General features: G+C 40.0%; 1 protein-coding gene across 1 annotated transcript in view; it reads left to right on the top strand.

The window, feature by feature from the left end:
* METAP1D (methionyl aminopeptidase type 1D, mitochondrial) overlaps positions 1–21,644 on the top strand; it is a 146,300-nt gene that overhangs the window by 71,845 nt on the left and 52,811 nt on the right. The window contains exons 3-5 of the mRNA XM_018572451.1: positions 2,105–2,254; positions 4,789–4,937; positions 9,313–9,355. Of these exons, the coding sequence (XP_018427953.1) occupies positions 2,105–2,254; positions 4,789–4,937; positions 9,313–9,355 (342 nt within the window). The remainder of the gene's footprint in view (positions 1–2,104; positions 2,255–4,788; positions 4,938–9,312; positions 9,356–21,644) is intronic.

Genomic DNA, 21,644 nt, shown 5'->3' with positions numbered 1-21,644 from the left:
ACGATTTCTTAAGGGACCGTAATATACAGGGGTACAGGTACTCCTAGAATGAGATCCTAATAGGTTGGACTTGATGGACTAATGTCTTTATTCAACCTCAAATACTATGTAACTATGTATCCTCTGTCTGGGTCAGGGGTAGGCAAACCCTGGCCCTTCAGCTGTGGTGCGATTACAAATCCCATTAGGCATTGTACGAATCTGACAGCCACAGGCATGACTACCAGAGGCAGATGCATCATGGAATTTGTAGTTTTACTACAGCTGGATGGCTGAAGGTTGCCTACCGCTGATCTAGGTGCTTACTCAGAGCCATTGAAGGAAATCTTTTAATTGCCTAATACCTTTTCTCTATTCATATACTTTTTCTATTTAATCATTTATAATAAATCTTGCTGAGGAGAATATCAAATCTGAGTGTTTAGTTATTATGATTGTGAAGACTTACTTGTTTATATATATATATATATTTTAAAAAAATTATCTTTATTTAGTGTCCTTACTTTGTCAGAGCCTGACACTTTAGATGGAGTGTCAGGGGTCAGAGGGTCAGAGGTCACCTAAAATCTGACCGCTTCTGTCTGTCATCTGCCTGACGTCACAAACTGTGCAATCAGAGGACTGGAAGCATTGGGGTTGATTTACTAACCTTATAAACACACCACGAACGTGTATACACCTCTGCAGTGTGTTCCCTCCCAGCATGATCTATGGGTGGAATCTAAACACCTTTGTAATGTGTACACACCCAGCAGGTGTGTTGTGCAAAGCCCTGAAGGAATTCCAAGGTGATGTTGGGTAAATTAGCTCTATGTTGTGTTGCTTGCGTTGATGAATGCAGGAATGTAAATGCATGAGCTAACCATTTTTGTCTAAACTGTGAAGCAGCATTATATATGCATCATGTGCATGATTTTTACATATATGGCATTAGTGGAAATATGCTTTTAGAGACTTTTTGGTTGATAAATACGTTTTGCTGTGTGAAAATCACACACACCTGGTGTGTGTGTGTGTGTTTAGGTTAGTAAATCACCCCCATTGTGTCAGGTCAGGCGGTGAACAGGCCATCAACTATCAGACTGCAGATGACCTCTGAGCTCTAGAGTAGAGCTTCCTTTAGGAATTCTCTGTTGATCATTCTAGACAGACCCCCACAGCAATATTGAACCATTGTGTGCCAACAAATGTAATTAATAGTTTTGCAATGTTTATTATCCCTATGTGTTGCCATGGACCAAATTTTCTGAAAATTGGAGTTACATGCTAATAATACTAATAAGATTGAGTGATATCACTGTTTCACTTGATGCTTTCACAGTTAGATAGTCAGGATAGGTGAATCGGTTGTGTTCTATGAGTGGTGCACATTGTGTTGCTATACAATACTGCCTTCCTTCTATTTTGTTTCTTGATAATTGTCTGTAAGGTCCGATAAAAAAAAAAAATCTTCGATCCTTCAGATCTTTAGTTTTTTTCTATAAAATGATTGCAATTATAGAACACAACATTCCACCATGAAGAACGATAGAAAAGCTCTCACCATGTCTTTCTTCTGTGTTCTATCTACCCAACCAGAGAAGAGAATGGTTCTCTCAATATTTTCTAAGATGACAATATTCTAAGAATGAGAACGCAAAAGAAAGCAAAGTCATACTAAATGACAGATTGTAATAACTAAATTCTAAATTCAGACTCATTACTCAAATTATTCCAATAATCGTGTTTCCGTTATCTGCAGCACTCCTGACAGTTTGATGTGATAGAACAAACACAACAGGTATTACTGTTGAGAAATTCAGGATTCCTCTGTTTGGTTTTGTTGGAGAAATATGTTTCAGGAAATTCTCGGCACTATGTATTTTGCTTGTGCGACAGTTTGTAGTTCACATACTGTAAAAGCTGCTTGTATCAGGCAATGTTAAGTTCAAAAGGGTAGTGGAAGGAACACTGAAGAAGCCTTGGGGGTTTGCTTGGTGGCTCATGAAGGTCACTGCTCGAACTTAAAGGGCAAGCTGCCATGAAGTAGGGGGACTGTCTGAGAAAATGATCCCATTGTTGTGCCTTTTTATGTGATCTTCCTTTCCAATCCTTTTCCTTCAAGCACATAATGAAGCCAGACTATGTGACGACAGGCATTGTGCCTGAATGGGGAGACTTCATTGAAATTAAGGACGAAGATCAGATTGAAGGGCTTCGTCAGGCTTGTCAGCTAGCTCGTCACGTTTTACTTATGACTGGAAAAATCTTAAAGGTAATGGACGCAGAGAGCGTATCACCCAATGCTTGAAATAGTCAAGAGATACACAATTCTCCTTTTCACATTGGAATGTTAAAGCAGAACTTCAGGCAGAAGTAAAAAAAAGGTAGTTTGAACTAGATATGTATACATACAAAACATTTACATTGATTTTTAACTACAAATGGTACTGAAATATGTCTTTATATTAGCTTCCTGCAATCATTTGCAAAGCAAAATTCAGACTGAGAGAGAGTTCTTAGCTAGTCGGGACTCTATTGTTTTGCACAGTGCTGTCTGTCTAAAACTTAGAGCAGTAAGAAGAGCGCAGGGATGACCTCATCAATTTTAGTTGTTTCTTCATTGTCCAGTCAGCAGGCTGGGTTGGTCCTTGACCAAAGCTGTAAAGAGAAGTTAGCTTTCGGACCTGGCTGTGCTATCTGGTATGGTTGTCTGTATCAGAAGACTGGCTCAACAGAATTGCCATTTGGCAGGTAAATCAGTCCACGTAAATATATTCGAAATGTGTGTAACCGCCTGAAGTTCAGCTTTAAATTCTCATGAGAAAATGACCAATTTATTAAAGTTCAAATGGACATTTTTTATGCACAGGGCTTGAAAAATTTGGCGGTGTCTCACCAGTCAGTCAAAAATGTCACCAGTCAGCATGACCGGACTATAGCCTTGCAATATATGTTAAAAATTTTTGGGGACAGATAGAGCTTTGTTTTGTGACCCCACGGGGGGTTATTTTTTTAAACTATATAATGAAAAAAGTACCATAAATGTTAAAAAAAAAAAAAAAGTTTCCCTATGTTATAAAACATTTATTCTTACCCATATTTTTAGTACAACATAAAAATCGGGGTCACGTCGGGTAAATAGACACCAAACATGTCAAGCCTTAAAATTGCGTGCGCCCGCAAAATCGCAAAAAACGCCCATATTGCTTCCTGGTCACATGTTTCCTGTGACATCACAGGGCAAATGCTGCTACCGAGATCAAAGGGAGTTCGTATACTGAACCCCCTTTGATCTCCTGTCACAGGGAAGCTGCTCGTCGGGCTCCACTGTCTGCTCGTCACAGACGAGTGGACGAGTGGATTTTTCGAGCCCTGTATATACATATAGATTATTAGTTTATTCTATTTATCTTGTACATTTATCTTATTATTAATTATGAAAGGGTGATTGGACCACAAACAACCATAGTTGTAATTTAAATTGATTTTAGATGTTCTTGTTTTTAAGGGCCCATTCACACCATGTCCGGATCATCTCCAGACCAAACCAGATTGTTTCCGGACTCAAAATGCATCCTAATGTACTCTATTTCTGACCTCTGTTCACACCAGCACAGTCTGCTCCAGTCCAGACCAGAAAAATACTGCTTGTCCTATTTTGTCTGGTCTGGAATGGACTGGAACGCATAAAAATGCATCAAAAACGCACCTGTAAGACCATTTTAAGCAAAAAATTATCATTTCCAATCACGGCAAAATCGCGGTAAAAACACAATGGAAAATGGTGTGAACCTGCCCTAAAGAGTTAATTTAGGGAAAAAGGTTAATTTAATTGCTTACATCATAAAAACAGTTTAGGCCTCATGCACACTACGCAGAAAAACATTGAGTTCAGGTCCGTTTGGAGCTCATTTCTCAATGCACCTGGACTTATGTAATGCTTTCTTTGACTGAATGAACACCTAGACATCCAGCAGGTGCATTCAGTCTAGAAACGTTAACCCAAAGTATACATTTCTGTGTTCCGAATGCCATTAACCCGGTTTTATGCAGCTAAAAGCACGTAAACGCATGTAAACTGGAAGCATAAAGTTGTTTATACTTAGAGGTAACTTCTCTTCTGCTTGAATGCAGTCTGCTAGTGTGCAAGAGGCCTTATAGTTAATACCCAAAAATGTATTTGCATCTTTTATTAAAATGTAATGATCTAAAAACATTCATATACGTGGTTTTTGCTTGATTTGGACTAATATATGGATGACAAAACATGAATTACCATACCTACAGCTGTTGTGGTACCCCGTCTATATTATATGCTTTCTTGTGATAGCCTCCCTAACCACTTACAAATAAAGCACAAGAAGAGTTCACTGTTAACCTCATTGTGTCATCGAATGTGAATTCTTCCCCATTCACCCAACCCGGACCAGAGAATGTGACCTAATCAACTGCCGGCGGGAAATGTTGGTCCAAACCTGAGTTTATCTCTAATGTTTATTATCTGCCAGAGGTTCAGCTTTAAGAAAACAAAACTATGTTAAAATGCATTGTATATGTAATTAGAGTATATTTAAAGTGTGATGTCCTTGGCTTGTAGACCAAAAATAATATCAGGATTTATTGGATGTTTCTTGGCTACAAATTGGATGGTTTAATATTGCAACATTTGTTTTGTTTTCACATAATCATATAGCCATTGCGGTTACCTATTTCCAGCCTTCAGCTGTACCTATTTATGTGTGCACCTAGCAGATTATACCTTGACACAAGTTATAGTATATGTCTCTCGTTTCCTCTCTGTTCCAGGTTGGCATGACAACAGAGGAAATAGATGCATTTGTACATGAGAACATTATCAGTCGGAATGCTTATCCATCTCCATTAGGTTATGGAGGGTTCCCCAAGTCAGTGTGCACTTCAGTGAATAATGTGGTCTGCCATGGAATTCCGGACAGGTACTGCTGCTTTTTAAATCAATGTATTTGTCTACATACTGTCCCGCTTTCTAAGACTGGCAAAAACAGGCCTCCTTTATTATGCCCAATTTTTTAGATACCGGACATGCCCTGGTGACATAATTTATGTTCATAAAAAGACAATACTGCAAATATAAATAAATTTTAAAAAATAAAATATATATATATATATATATCTATATATATACAGTATATATCTACATCCATCATCATAGAAAAAAAGCATAGAACAAAAAAAGCCTCAGGTCATATAAGCACACTAGTGTGTGTCTGTACTATACCTTGATATTGCACGTAGCAGTTCAATTAAGTTAATTTTAAGTTAGAAAATGAAAAAATGCTTTATAATGATTAATATGGGCAAAATCACTACTTTTTCTTTTGTTAGACTGGTGTTTCCTTATAAATAACACAGTATCTTATAGGGAGGACATTACATATAGTAGTTACATAGTAAGGTTGAAAAAAGACACAAGTCCATCAAGTTCAAGCAATAGAAAATGAATACATAAATAGATTGAAAATTTGCATATACAGAACTCTAAACCCACAGTTAATCAGAGGGGAAAAAATCCTTCCCGATCCTCTAACGCAATCAGATATTCCCAGATCAGCGATCTTCAGTGTTGTTACTTAGAAATAATAAAAGCCGGTTAAATTCTGTGCATTTAGAAACCCCACCAACTACATTAACCAGCAACATTTATTTTCCTGATTTATATAGTGCTGGTCAGGGGCGTCCCGAGGCCGGGTGTCACCCCAGAGTGGTTACCGTCATCGCGCATGCGCGATCATCTTATTGATACCTGCTGGCGGCCATCTTGGAGATAGAGAGGAGGGGACAGTCATCCGGCGGGATGAGGTATGCTGCCAGGTCCCCTTCTCTCTCCCGAAACTGTCGGGCTCTCGCACCATGACCAAGACCCTAACTTTTCAGAGGGGGTGACACCAAAATGACTGTCAGTCATTTTGGTGTCACCTGGGTTCAGGCCGCACCCCCCCTTGTGACGCCACTGGTATACATTTACCCTGCTTTACAGGGTACACGAAAAGCATTCATATAGGCCCCTGTCTCATCTATGTTTTATGCCACTAAAGCTGGCTATACATGGCTGGAATTTTGGCCAATTCCTGTGAAACTGATAAAATTCTGATCTGAACAAGAGAGCTCTTTAAGTGTGGCCAGCTGTACACACATACACACTCTAGGAAAAAAAAATGTTATAAGATAAGGTAATTTTTTGGATTCTGGTTGTAAACTGGAGCAGTCAAAGGAAACCCACACAATCAAGGGGAGAGCATAAAACGTTTACATAGCTGGTTAATATGAACAAAGGCAAAGCATCATGTCTAGTAGTTACTTTAATCAATGTTTGTAAATGCGAGTGCCGGACTACATCCCTTCTGATTTGAATAGATCCGCTGCAGGACATCAGAGATTTTTCTTTTTAAACAATTCTGGGTGTATCTTATAGATTTTGGGCTGCTAATCACGACAATAAAGTGTAATTTAACCTATCGTGTATCATTTTTAAAAAATCTTTAATTTTTATATTTACTTGTCACATTTTAAGTTTACTAACACTGGACAACAATTTGTTTAAAAGCTTTGTTTCCTGAAAAACTTTTTGTGGTTAGGATAGACTCTTTTGAAGCTGAACACAAATATAATATCAGAATAACTGTGTCATGTAGAAACATGAAATTAACTTTTAATTCATAGCATGAGTTCAGAAGTGTTTGGCTACTGACTTGCATTTGTACTCAGAGTCCAGTGCATCTGGTTTCAATAGTCAGCCAGCACTGATATGTCGGAGCAACTGGAATCTATCAGTGCTGGCCGAGTGTTTTTGCACACTACAACGAGATGCACCGGATACTGAGTAGAAACACAAATCAGAAGCAAAACACTTTTGGTCCTCTTGAACTTGTGCTACATATTGGAAATTATGCATTATATATAAAATAACATTATGTGATTAAACACGTTCTAGTGATTAAAGTTAGTTTCACGTTTCTCAAGATTCCTATGTGATACAGTGATTCTGAAATAATTTTTGAGTTCATCATGAGCACAAAAAGTTTGTGGAAGTTCAGGAAGAAAAACTTTTGAGAAAAATTGTTGTCCAGTGTTATTATTATAGTTATTGTTTTTAGTAATATTGTGCCATCGCAGGTGGTATTGTACACAATACTAATAATGATATAACAAGGAAGGGTAGTACAGGTAATACAGTACTAATGTTTCAAAGACAGGTACACACAGTTGTACACATAACAAGTAAGAATAGAAGAGAGGGCTCTCTCCCTGTGAGTTCTCAATCTATAGGATTTGTGCTATCTCATATAGCTATCATGCCATTGGTATAGCACAGTTCTTGACAATATGACAAGCATCACAATAGATATACTACCAAAAAACCTGAAATAATCTTACTTGATCTAGAGCACTACTCCTAAACATTGAATTTCAAGGTAATGAAAACAATCTAACTCCCTGACTATAGGCAAATGTATAGGGGAGAACTCCTACTTGGCTATGAAAAAATTGTACACCTCCGCTTGGAATAATTGACTTGAATTACCAAGAAGACTAATATATTTAAATATGAATACACTTTACAGTATAAATTAAAGCACAGCTCCAACTCAGCTCCTCCAAATGTTTACTTCCACTACACCCACACTTTTAATTTTTTAAATATTTGCCTGTATTGCCATAAAATGCTGTTAGAACCACCTGTGATGTCATCAGCACCAGAAGGATCTTCCACTGCGCTGCACACGTTATTTCCCTAAACTACATATGCCATAATTCCATGTGGCTCAAGTGTATTTCCTGGGCTGTTTTGTGGGCAGTGATTGGCATTGACAGGGAAGTACTGTGTAATCTGATCACTGGCCACAGCTGGCCATATATGGCCAACCACATCAACAAGGCATAGTGTTTACATTACTGAAACACCATGGATCTTTCTTTTAAGCAGTAAGGGGGAAATGCGGGCAAGAGAGGAGCAGGTTGGGGGAGATGCAGCTAGGAGATGGGCACTCTGAAGGAGATGTGGCCAGGATCGGAGCAACATGGTGAAGATGTGGCTGGGGGAGATGCAGTCATAAGCCGGGAAGTATGGGGGAGATGCAGCCAGAAGAGAAGGCAGTATGAGGGAGATGCTGACAGAAAAAGAGCAGTATGGGGGGAGATGCAACCAGTATTGGAGCAGTATAGGGAAGATACAGCCAGAAGTGGAGTAGTATAGGAAACAGGAGAGGGGATATAGGGGAAATGTGGCTGGGAAAGGAGTACTTGGGTAGAGCTTAAAGTGCATGTAATCCCAGAGGCTGCCAATTGATAACTACTTTTACATACCTTCATTGAATCATAGTAGTGGAAGATACATCACAAAATTAGCTGAAAAGCCTGTTTTGTAAAGCTTTATTAGTGGTCACGTGACCACTATCGGTCCTCTATTTTCTAAGCACTGAGGGCAGAATGTGGAGCCTAGTATTTATGATTGGCTTTACAGGACTGCTGTGAGCATAAATGACAGCGAGGCTCTGTGAAAGCCGCTGTCAATCAAGTGATTTGATCCACTCCATGAGGTAGTTTTTCCTGTGACTTAGGCAGCTGGAAGCATGACATGTCACAGTCATAGACATGGCTTTTTTAATTTTTTCATACGGATTTGGTGCATTGGTAATGCAAAGGCAACGCTGCCTAGGCTAGATGAGCCTGCATGTTGTTGCCACCGCAAAGCAGGGAGAGTGAGTCGCTGTCAGCATCAACAGGTATTTTCAACCAAATGCCACCTTTATTAAAAAAAAGCATACATTGTAATAAAAAAAAGTTTTGGAGACTGTAATGTGTCTTTTATTTTGGGTTATAACCACTTTTATTATATGCAAGACAGGGCTATAGTAAAGGTAGAACCTGTAACTGTTCCTTTCCTATACCCTAAAATTTACATAATCATTTTTAAAAATGGTCAAAGCGATGATAATATCAATAAAGAAAATGTCAATGTCACACTATATTCCCCTGTGACGTCATATGGTTTTATTCAAAAAGTACAGGTTCAATTAGCTCAGATACCGTCTAATTACTCTAAACAATACTTGAATTTGCTGTATCATGTGAAAATGGTAGACTTTTACATAATTGAGCATGCGTATGATTGGCTTTTATGGTTTTGATACAGATTGATATGTTTGAGCTGTATTGTAGAAATATTCTTCATTGTCTTTAAATTAACTTATACATGTTACTGTATTAACTGCCCAGCTTATCATAGACTTAAAATAGAAGTGTAGTTATCAGTGGCTTTTATACATGTGTAATTTTCTTTTCTTTTTAAAGCCGACCTCTTGAGGATGGAGACATTATCAACATAGACGTCACTGTGAGTCACTTGTTAAACACCTTTTATTGGCTTTACAATTTAACAAAAACGCCTCTTCCCCTTCCGTGTTAAAAATAAACCATTCGATGACGTTGTGCTTAATTAATTGTACTGTGGATCATCTCTCCTTCAGTCCTCTCTCGCTGGCTCTTCATAGATTGTGTTGGACTTATTCAGTAAGGTAGTTTGAGAGTAAAAATAGTGTTGAAACTCCAGAACGTAATGCAACCTCTAAGAAACTAGGCCGGTCTCTAGGAACTTTGCCTGTATACATTGCTTTTTACATGATCCTCATAGAAGTCAAACACTGGTCAGCATGTGGCTCTCAATCTAGTGCAGCAAATGGTGTCTAGGACTAGGTCTACTACTGTTGGTATGCTGGGACTTGTGCCAGGACAGATGGAGAACCCTAACTATCGTTACTATTTTTGAATTCAATAATTGACGTGCAAGACTAGGTTCGGAGTGGGTATCCTAGATTTAATTGGTAAAAGATCAAGGGTTTCCTGTATTTATGCATATGCCACTGATTATACCCACATTCTTACAGTTCTCCATTATTAGTTTATAACTCCAATGTCAATAGTGGGCAGAGGTACAGGCCAGTAGACTTTGGTGCCTGAATCTTGGTGCTGATTGATTCCAACACAGATCTGTGATACAGTATATTATTGCACAGGAACAGCACTGGAGGCAAGTTAACATGCTGTGGGTGTCAACGTGAGCTCAGATTCTACGTGCCCAGTGCAGCATGCCTTATGCTTAAATGGCATGCATTTACACACATATAAACGAATACAAGTAGACTAATGCTTATGCATAAAACAGCGTTAAAGCTGAGGTCATGGACAACTTATTTTGCCAGCATGTTACTTTTGCACAGATGAAATGTACAACACAGGCAAATGTGATGCGCACAGAATGATGAAGTCCTTCTGGAGTGGGCAGATATATTCCAGCAATACCTGGATGAAAAAAACTGAAATACTGAATGTGGTGGCTGTGATGCACTCCAGGGCTTAGTTTTGACTTGATGTATCTGTAAAGTGTATCTAAAAATATATATTGCAGCTTACCAGTCCCTTAATGTGGTGGCTGCATTGGTTACCTTTTTTAGACTTTTTTTTCCTTTATGTTTACCTGTGGAACCAGCCAGTAAGGCTGTTATCTTTCAACTTCCTATAACAGACCAAGCTGTCCAGCAAAAGTGGCACATAGAGGGTTTAGGTTAGGTGAACATTTTACACTGACAGGGGTGCTCCGAATGGTCAGCTTTTATTCATATATGTAATAACGTTATCCCAGAAGGAAATAACTGTTGCTGTAACTGCTTAATAATTATCTAGAGTTCAAATTTAATTTGTTAGTCAAGTCCATTTAAATCTGCTTGTCCATCTAACACTATCCTCTCCACAGGGTGACAATACTTCTGTCCAAGGTGGCTCTTCTTAATGAAACAAAGATTAGGTTTCACGCATATTATAGATTGCATGAATTTACAAAGTTTTTTTTTTTAAGGTGCAGTATGATTAAAGCAGAACTCCAGGTACAAATTTAATTAACCCTTGCAGCGAGGCTACTCCTGCACTGCAAGGGTTAACTGTTCATTTTTGTCTAGCTTAAAAAAAAAAGTTATATTCACCTGATCTTTGAAGCTGGGTTGCTCTTAGACCGGTCCCTGGAGCCTCTCTCCCCCTCCGCTGCAGTGGTCATAGGTCCCGGAGTCATCATGTGTTATTCACTGTGTATAGGACGTGAGGACACCAAGGGACATACCATCACTGCCTCGGAGGAGGAGACAGGCTGGAGAGAGCAATGCCAGCTCCTAGGATTAGGTGAGTATAACTTTTTACCTTGAAAAAAGTGAGCAGTTAACCCTTGCAGTAAGAGGGTAGGGTTAATCAAATTTGTGCCTGAAATTCTGCTTTAAACTTGAAAATTTTGTTGGGTGATTGTAGTCATTTTAGTGCACTTGAAGAAACACAGTTGGGTACCAAGCAAGGTAGGCAACCTTTCCAATTCAACTGTTTCACTTCAGTGGAACTACAAGTCCCATGAGTCATTGCAAACTCCCAGAGGGCATGGGGGGATGGGTCCTGTCCATGATACTTTTTGTGTGCCATAACAGTTAATTTTTCAGGACAAGCTTTTAGGGGTCTAACCAACAACAGTACTGTTTGGACCTGGAAGAAGAGGTTGGCCCCTCGAAATCTTTTACTAACAAACAATTGTGAGAGCAAATTTTCAAAAAGGTATCATGGACAGCACTCTACTCTACAATGCTGTTACTATATTTTTTTAGCAGGCAAAACCTACCTGCCGAGTAGCTTTCAGCTGCCCTGGCATTGATCGTATGTACCTGGCTGCCCAACTAAGTCATTAGCTAAATCTCTTTTATAATTGCACGTGTTTTTATTTTCAAAATGGAAGATTGTGAAAATGCAGGCAGTATATTTCCAATTTCCAAGCAACGCCCCATCTCTCTGAGGTCACTGCAACCCAACCCAGGGACCCTAGAGCATGATATGGAGGTTGCCCAGCATGGCTTAATCCAATGTGTAGGTTCACACCATTTTCCGGACTAGATCTGGACCACATCTGGTCTGGAAAATGGTGTGTACCTGCCCGCAGTTCCAGACCAGACAAAATGAGACATGCAGTATCTTTCTGGTCTGGTCTGGAACGGACTGTGCTGGTGTGAACAGAGGCTAGAAATAACATATGGATAAATTAGGATGTGTTTTGGGTCCGGAAACAATCTGGTCTGGTCTGGAGATAATCTGGATGTGGTGTTATTGGTCCCTAAAAGAGGCTGCCGCTGCCCTCAGGAGCACTGTGAAAAGCCTATTCAAGTTAATAAGATTCAGACTAAAGCTATGGGTGACTTTCACTTCTGTCATAGTTAGAATGTTTCCTGTATTCTATTAGCAGTTCATTGATTTACTTTCTGTTCCAAAGGCTCATCTCCAGCAACATCCAAAAGTTTACTGATATTTCCATTGCAGGCAGCATAATATTTTTCAGCTTCTTTTATATATTTATTTTTGACAATACAAATCTTTCAGCAGATATTTTCTGTTCTAAAAGTCCCCAGACAGCAGACTGTGTTAGTTGACTGTGTTAGTTTTGTTTTCTTGTTAAAAAAAAGCCCCTTTTTTTTTTTTTTTTTTCTTTGCGTGTTTTTTTTTTATTTTAACCCTGGACTTATTCCAAGTAGACCTGGGCTTGACACGAATTTAAGGCTGGAATCAGATGAACTGAGATCAGTGTTGGCCTAAGTGAAATGTCAGCCCCATCCCGCTATGTGTCATGTTTTTGAGAAGGTGTAATTGTTATTGATCCTCTGTGTAGTTAATGCAGAGCGCTGCAGTACTGAGCAGCTGCTGAGGATAGATATGTATGAGATGAGCAGACGTGGGGGAAAGGCTGCATTTTTCTTTCACTCTAGCGAGATTGATCTTCCTCTTCCTGCTGATTTGGAGTAGGGCCTGTCATTATCTTACTCTGTCATTAGAGGCTACATTGGCCTGTGTATGTCAGTCTATTTGGACAGCAACTCTTTTTCTAGCAGTGTTCCCTACATTTATTAAAATCCCTGAAGATAGTGTTGTGTTCCATTTGCAGCAGAAGAGCCTTTAACCCTTCGCTGCAGAATAAGGTGTGGGTTTATGTGTCAATACCATGGTTAATGGCTGAGAGGCAATGAAGGGCTTTAACACATGACAAAGAAATTGAAGGAAGCGTCTTCTTAGCTGCATAATAAAGTGATATTGTGCATGGTGTGTGTGTGTGGAAAAAATGTATGTGTGTGTGTGTATATATATATATATATACACAGAAGAACAAAAATATCAACAATAGTACTGTGTACAGAATAGGAATACAAAAAGTCCAAAAAGCATCCACCTAAGGTGTCCTTTTCTGTGAATGCAGGAGAGGAGAGACCCACCAGAACTGATAAACAAAAAACATCTTTCTCGCACAGGGCGCCTAAAGGCCTAAGGCCGGCCCTGACACCAAGCGCAACATCTAGCGCATTATGTGGGAATAAAATTGCAAAAAAGTGACACTAAACACAGGAGTTAAATCTTAATGCATTCAAGTACCTTAGCTATTAACGAAAATGTATCTTATTTGTGTATCACTCGGCTGTTGATCCTCAAATTATATCTGATTTTTTTTAACTATATAATGAAAAAAGTACCATAAATGTAAAAAAAAAAAAAGTTTCCCTACGTTATGTTATAAAACATTTATTCTTACCCATATATTTAGTAAAACATAAAAGTCAGGGTCACGTCGGGTAAATAGACACCAAACATGTCAAGCCTTAAAATTGCGTGCGCCCGCAAAATCGCAAAAAACGCCCATAGGCGACGATTAAAACGCTTTTACTGTTCATCAATTTCGTGGTATCAGTGATTAAAGGAGAATTATGGGGTTAGGGCTTTTCCCCATAGTTCTCATTAGGGTAACGGGAGGACACAAATTAGCGTTCTCCCGTTACCCTAAGCTCAGTATATAGTAAGCTACAGCTCGCGGTATACTGAGACGCCGCAGCTGAAGTGGATCCCGACAATTATGTGTGGATCCGCCCAGCTCCGCCCAGCTGCGTGAGTGACAGCTGGCTCTGCCTTTCTAGAGGCAGAGCCAGCTGTAACGGCCCCCTCCCCCGTCCGTTCCGCCATTCAGCTCTGGAGGATCGGAGCCGGGAGGGGGGAATCCAGCCCCTCCCCTGTCATGGCAGAGAGCCGTGACAGGATCGAGAAGTGAGTGAACGCCTGTATGTGTTCGCTCACTTCCCGATCTACTGAGCCGACCTGTGACGTTCTGACGCGCTGAAATACGCCCAGGTGGGAACCATGCCCATAGGAAATAATGGGATTTCACTTGCTGGGCATTTTACAGCGCATTGATCAGCGCTGTAAAACGCCCAGGTGTGAACCCGGCCTTAATGGCTCTAAAATTATTGCTCTCACTCCTACGTTTGCGGCGATATGTAAGATGTGCGGCACAATAGGCGCAATCGTCTTCGCACGTAGGCGCACCCGACACATATCTGTGTGTGTATGTGGGGGGCGGGGGCTAAAAAAAATTGTAAACAAAACATTTTTTTTATGATTTCTCTAATTTTTGTATTACTTTTTTTTTTTTTACACACAGCTTTATTGCTATTACATGGGGGGCTAAGAAGCCCCCTATGGGATAGCCAATTTACATGACATGTCCTCTTTATGGAGACATCAGTGGTCTCCAAGACCACTAATGTCACCTAGGGACCCCCAGAGAAGCTGATGAAGCAGAGATCGGCTTCATTAGCTTCTCTAGCTGGAGAGTGACACTGAATGCAGAAAGTGATGTAATATATTCGGGGATCTCCTGTCACAGAGCCGTGCCGGTCCCGGCCGCATCGGGCACAGCGGATCTCGGGACCGGCAACGGCAGTGACAGCTGCTAATACAAGCGATCGAGCGTCTCTAGAGACGCCCGATCGCTTGATTGTAAGCTCCCAGCCGGCCGTGTAATTACAACGGCCGGCCGGGAAGCTCCTCGTCGGGCTCCACCGCCCTCTCGTCACAGACGAGTGGACGAGTGGATTTTTCAAGCCCTGGTTACAGGCTTCTTTTCACGTTTTCCTCTGGCTCCTTTGCACCTTTGTTGTAATAGTCCTGTTGTTTACAGAGCTCAGTAGTTCATGCTGAACCTTATACATATATGTGAACGAGTCAGAGGAGCAACTTATCCCTTACTGGAGTGTTATGTCAGGTTTCAGTTAGGCAGTGTGAGCCAAAAGGCAAGCAACTTCTGCTGAGCTGTCTCCTTTGCTAACCCATAGTGCTCTGACAGTCCTTTCTCGTGCATTAAATGTTATTGTGTATGTGTGTATCTCAAATAGTGACTAGATTTATAAGCACGTGACTCAAAATATATTAAAACATCTGTTTAATGATTTGTCATGAAAGCCACTGCTGTAAGGGTACATGACCTTTATTGACTGTGTATCCCTACTTGTCCCATGAGATGCATTGCGTATTCCATCTCCTTGTCTTGTCAAAAATGTAATAAAAACTTTGTGAAAGTTAACATCTGTTTAAACACTTATAATGAGATTGACTAGACATGTAAGCCGGCAAAAAAATTAGTTTAGTTTATTTCGGATGTTTCATTATTTAATTTTTCAGGATTTGGGTCTGAAAGTCATTTTGTTTCGGCATTCGGATTCGCCCCCCCCTTCCCTCCACCAAACCAGGCCACATTGGGAGGGTGCTTTTCCAGGGGGAACTAGGGCCTCTTTCCCACGACTCTGGCCCTGTGGTTTGGGGATTGGTGGGCAGGGGGGCTCATCTGGATACCCCCTTTCATAGCAGTCTGGCTATTGCTCTGCCCCTTGCCTTCTGTCAATCAGCAGAGGAGTGGACCTGAGAGAGAACTTTCTCTCTGTCAGGTCTGCTCCTCTGCTGATTGACATTAGGCAGTGGGAGGAGCAATAGCCAGCTTGTTATTGGATATTGTAATTTAAAATATCCAGTAGCAGAATGGCTGCCACCCACTGCCTTCTGTCAGTCTGCAGAGAAGCGGACCTGAAAGAGAAATTTCTCTTTCAGGTCTGCTCCTCTGCTGATTTACAGGAGGCAGTGGGGGGAGCAATAGCCATTCTGTTATTGGCTATTGCAATTTAAAATAGTCAATAGCAGAATGGCTATTGCTCCTGCAGAGGAGCGGACCTGAAAGAGAAAGTCAGAATATTTCTTGTTTCAATTCTATCTAGAAAATCTTTTAAAATACACACTTTCCATCTTTCGGAAGCTGGTAATAAATCTAAAGAGAAAAAAACGGAAAGCATATTTATAGCCATAAAATGGGTTATTGTCACCCACCAGCTTAGCAACTGCTTACTACTTACTCAGTTTGTTCCTAAGCACAGACTAATATAGCTTAATGCCTGGCAACATAGATCCCCTTCAACATTTAATGCTAATTTTGGAACAACAGCAAGCAGTTTTAACGTGAGATATACTATTGATGATGTGCTGTAACTGAAGGAAAGAATAATGATTTTTGTCAACTGCACTTAAGTTAAATTTAGTGCCCCATTTCATAATGTATTACCCACTTTTTTTGTAAAATATAAAATATGAGGTTATGACGAGTAAATAGATAGCCAACATGCCCAGGATAAAAATTGTGTGCGTCTTTGAAATGGCGACAAAATTCAGTACCCCAAAAAGTCCATAGACGATGTTTTAAGAGCCTCTATAGGTCATCAGTTTGGAGATACGCATACATTATTGCTCTCACTCTGGTGTGTGCGGCGATACCAAGCATGTGTAGCAAGATCTTTGTTTTCATACATAGGCGTACCTGACGCGTGTTTACGTGAATACATTCGCAGGGGCGGGGACTTTTAAGCATTTTAAAAAATTATTTCCACATTTATTTAAATTTTTTAAAACTTTAATTACCATCACATTGGGGGGCTTACAAGCCCCCCATGTGATAGCATATCGGAGGTGACAGGTCCTCTTTAAGGTGACACTGTGGGTCGAAAAGACTCCTAGTGTCACCTTTCCACATTAAATAAGCTATTGGAGTGCACATCACACTTCGATAGCTTATTGCTATGACAGCTATGGGACCGGACGTGATGCAATCCATGTCGCTTCAGGTCCTATAGAATGGGGAGGAGATCAGTGAACGGACGTTTACCGCTCTCCTCCCCAGCTTCCTACCGACACCCGAGATGCCAGTCCCGGGCCCGCAGAAGGGGCAGCGGAGCCCAAGAAACATGGCGGGAGGGCGGGCACTTTACCGGCCCGTAGAAGCGATCTGATAGCAGCTGAGCCGCCAGAAGCACATCTATTGTAAAGCCGACAGCCAGCTTTACAATAGATAGCACAGCCGACAGCCAGCTTTACAATTGTAAACAGAGTCACTGCCGAGAGTCTGTTTAAATGGGCCCGCTGCCAGTGACCTACTATGTACGGCACTGGTCGCATAGGAGTTAAATAAACATTTGATTCATCCAAGACACTTATTCTGATGGAAAGCCCAGTACTCCCTGCATGCTCGGAAGCACCCTGTGTGTAAACAGCTAAAGCACAATTCTTTTTGTGGAGTTTTTTGCTGCATCTTTGTCATGGTTTTCAGAAGGAAATCATAGGAATTAATGGTACTGCATGTAAAATGCAGGAAGAACACACAAAAACAAATGATAATTGCTGCGGTGTCAAGAGGCCCTAAGGTCATTTTTTTCATAGATAAGACACCATAAAAATAAATTTGTGTATATAAATTTGTGTAAATAATAAAGGCACCAGGAAATCAACCAGCAGAGCTGATTTTTGTTTTTGTTGTTTTGTGGATAAAAATTGTTTTTCCACATTTTTGCATTTTCATATAATCTGACTATTTTTGCAAGTCATTTTTAAATTTCTTTCAAGCACTGTACTACATATATGGCTAGCCTAATTTGGATAATCCTGAATCTGCAAGAAGAGAGGAACGGGGTGTGTCCCTCCTCTGTAAGTCACTCTGCAGTCTCTGTGATCTGATATCTCTGTTTTTCTAGTCTGTTTCACAGTACAGGTGTAGTAATAATTGTGGAACGCGGTTGTCATTGCCTGGAACTCACCACCTTTTGCTACAAATGGTACATATGCAATATTTATGTATAATATTTTAATATTCCTTTAATTGAACATTTTTTTATATATATATAAATGATTTTAAGAGCACTTTTGGATATCTAAAGAGAAAGTGCAGCAGACACTGTCACCTTTAAAGCTTGCTCTGTCTGATTTAAGGCTTGCTCTGTCTGATTGAAACCATGAACAGAGCAATCGGAGTCTGACTCATTACTTTGTGGCAAAATTTTATCTTGAGTTATTGAGTTCTGTAAATAACATGCTTTTTATAATGGAGAGGTTTAGGCTGGGTTCACACCTGGGAGTTCCAAATTGCAGCATTTTATGCTCGTTTTTTTTCAGCACGTTTTTAGCACGTTTCAAAACCATTTTTTAGTTCACTGAAACGCACGTTCGACTCTCGTTTTTTAACCTCCCTGGCGGTATGATTTTTTCCCCCCCATTTTTCTCTACATTTAAAAAAAAATGTTTTAAACTTCCCACCGGTTCCACCCCCCTGCGACGCGGACGCTCGCAAGGGATGGAAGACGGCAGTGGCTGGAGGACACAGCGGGGATCGCGGAACAGGGTAAGACCTACGCTGTATTCCCGAGTGTTGCTCGGGATTACCGCTTTGTTAACCCCGAGCCACACTCGGGAATACCAATGGATACGCGCTGAAATACGCCCCAAAGAAGCTCCTGTACTATTTCGGGTGTAGGGCGTTTTTCAGCGCGACAAATCCCGCTGAAATACGCCTAGGTGGGAACCATGCCCATAGCACTCAATAGGATTTCACTTGCTGAGCGTTTTTCAGCGCTTCGATCAGCGCTGAAAAACGCCCAGTTGTGAACCCAGCCTTAGGAAGGGCAGAGAAATTCCTTTTTTGCAACATTTTAATATCTGACATTTCATATTTATTTAATTAAAACATACATAAATACATTGTATTTATTCTTTAGTCCTTAGTGCCAAGTATAATAAAGAGCTTAAGTACACAATCACTATATATTCTCTTTTAGGTTGAAGGTAAAGAAAGTCAAAATTCTGAAGATGATTGTATATTACATTTTGCAAACTCACTGACTTTTTGTTCTGTGCTATGTAGAATTAAATTCCTTATATGAAAAAAAGTTAGTGAGGGAAAAATGAATGTGAAAGTTTGAGTTTATTTTACATTCTATTCTAAAAAAGAAAGCAAAGAAGGAAAATAGACTTTGCGTGATGTAGTAAAAGAACTTGTCTTGCAGGAATTAGTATTTTTCTGAAGCAGTGCATTAGTGTATCTGTATCAGTTTACATTAGCTGTAATTAGGCTGATCATCTTGCTCTGCTGTCTTCTGTGGTTGCGTATTTTCCCCACATGTGGCAGTTTTTCATCCCCCTATGGTTTTTGAGGATGACAAAGAGATTTTCCAAAGCATGTTTAAAAAAAGACTCTTTCTATTATTGACTGGGAGAGGTCAACAGACGAGGCTACCTATTACACCAAAAAAGTAAAATAGTTAAGAAAGATGGATTAAGGAGTTTGGCAGCAGTTATTTTTCTTTAGGGGAAGCTGTGATTGCCTTGGTTTAAAATTCTCCAGCCAAGGAGTTGAATGGGATATTTCAGGCATCGGAAGCGATTTTTGCCTTTGGTTTGATTAACAAACTTTGCCTTTGGCTACATTAACTCAGAAGGCCCTGCGTATGCAAACAATGCCTCCTTACATCAGTACTATGGGAAGACAGTTCAAGATGTTTCCACATGTGCGGCTTGGGTTGGCCTTTTGCTTCTCAAAGTTTAAGTTAACCCCCTACAATTGATTTATGATCTCCAAATGACTTTTAACTCGATGTTTTGTCTGGCTTTAGATTGATATTAGGCTGTTTTTTGATGGATCCACATTATTACGTACATTGAGCTTTTTGTTAGGGGCATTTTGTTAACTTGACCAGCTGTGCTTCTATGTTAAAGTTTTGTAGTGTTTACCTTTTATCCATCTGCAGAAGAAGAGTGCTTTCTGAGATATTAAAGTGGAACTAAAATTATAAATTACATTTTAGTCAATGCCCCCAACGCCTTCCTCTATACTTACGGTTAATAAGCAGACTCAGATTAGATGTAATTGCAGCAACCATCAGATCCCCGGCACTCCTGCTTTGTGTACATATGTTCTCTCTGGGCAGACTGAACATAATATTGTGCCTTCATTAGTCAGCTGCATAGATTTCTAGGGACTTCCTGTACATTAGCTCTTCAATGGTTTGACTTTCCTTTTTAGCCTTTGTAAATAGCCCTTGTGAATGTTACAGACTATGAAAATTAATTTGTGTACATATTGTTAACAAGCAGTAAAAAAAAAAAAAACTTACTGATCTGTGTAGCTGCAGCCACTTAGGAGTAGCTTCTAGTTTATCAGTTTTACAGTTTTACTTCCACTTTCCCTCCATATCTCAGTCCCCCTTCCCCGCCAACCTTCTAATCTCTAATGTATACACATAGCAGGTACACAGGAAGAAGGAAGGGAGCAAACTGCTGAGACGCAACTTAACTGCTTCTATCGTGAACTTTGTAAGTGAATTGTTCAACCGAGGCTGTAACTACGGAGGTCAGTGAGGGTTTTTTTTTAAAGCTTATTTACATCTTATTTAGCATATGTACAGACCTGGACACATTTGATGGTGCCATTACAGCTCATAGAAACAATGCCTGATTCCTCCTGAAAAGTGAGAACATTAAAAGCAATTGTCCCATGCATATATGCAAGTCTTTGGTATGTCATACAGGAAAGCAAAGAAAGTGTGAAAAGAGATGTAAAAGAGATGCAGATTGTACAAATATGCCCTAGATAGAATTGTTTGTACCCCTAGAAAAGATTAAAATAATTGGGCACATTTGATATTTTCAAACTAACTGTTTTCTGTAATTAGCATCACACATTTCTCCAAACTTCTAAGGAATCAGTCAGCCTAATTAAATGGAGAAACATAGCCACTTATATCATTGTGGGCACCACAATTAATATGTACCAATAAGAAAGCAAAGAAAAGAGTTGTATGAGAAGATCAGAAAGAACATTATAGACCAGCATGTCAAAGGTAAAGGCTATAAGACCATCTCCAAGCATTTTGATGTTCTTGTCACTACAGTTGAAAATATTATTAAAAAGTTTAAAGTCCATGAGAGAAAATCAGCCGAAGACAGAATAGAAGTATAGTGTGAATTGAAGACAAAGAGCCAAGGACATTTTCCAAATAGATACGAGCTGAACTTCAAGGTCAAGGTACATCAGTGTCTGATCACACCATCCATCCCTTTTTGAGCTTATTTGCACATCCCAATTTTTCCTGCTTACCAGCACTACCTGTTACGCTGTTGACACGCAACGCTGACACTTCATCTTTATTCAGCTTGATCGTTGCATTCCATCCAACCTGTCCACTGCACTTCAGGACTTCACTAAGGTACTGGTCGCTCTTTTCGCTATGCTTCAGTCTCAAGGGATTCCCATGGTGGGACAACCTTCTCTTCAGCAACCAGTTGGCGAGAGTCTTAACATCCAGTATTAATTGGATAATACAAACCCTGCAGAGCTTTGGATGGGTTCTGACATTTTAGAAGTCAACACTGGAACCCTCTCATCGCTTGGAATACATGAGCCTAATCTTGGACAGAGCCCT

The sequence above is a fragment of the Nanorana parkeri genome, unplaced genomic scaffold (assembly GCF_000935625.1).
Source record: "Nanorana parkeri isolate BGI_ZX_2015 unplaced genomic scaffold, ASM93562v1 scaffold44, whole genome shotgun sequence".
NCBI classification, from domain to species: Eukaryota; Metazoa; Chordata; class Amphibia; order Anura; family Dicroglossidae; genus Nanorana; species Nanorana parkeri.
This window is presented reverse-complemented; position numbering and strand designations above follow the sequence as displayed.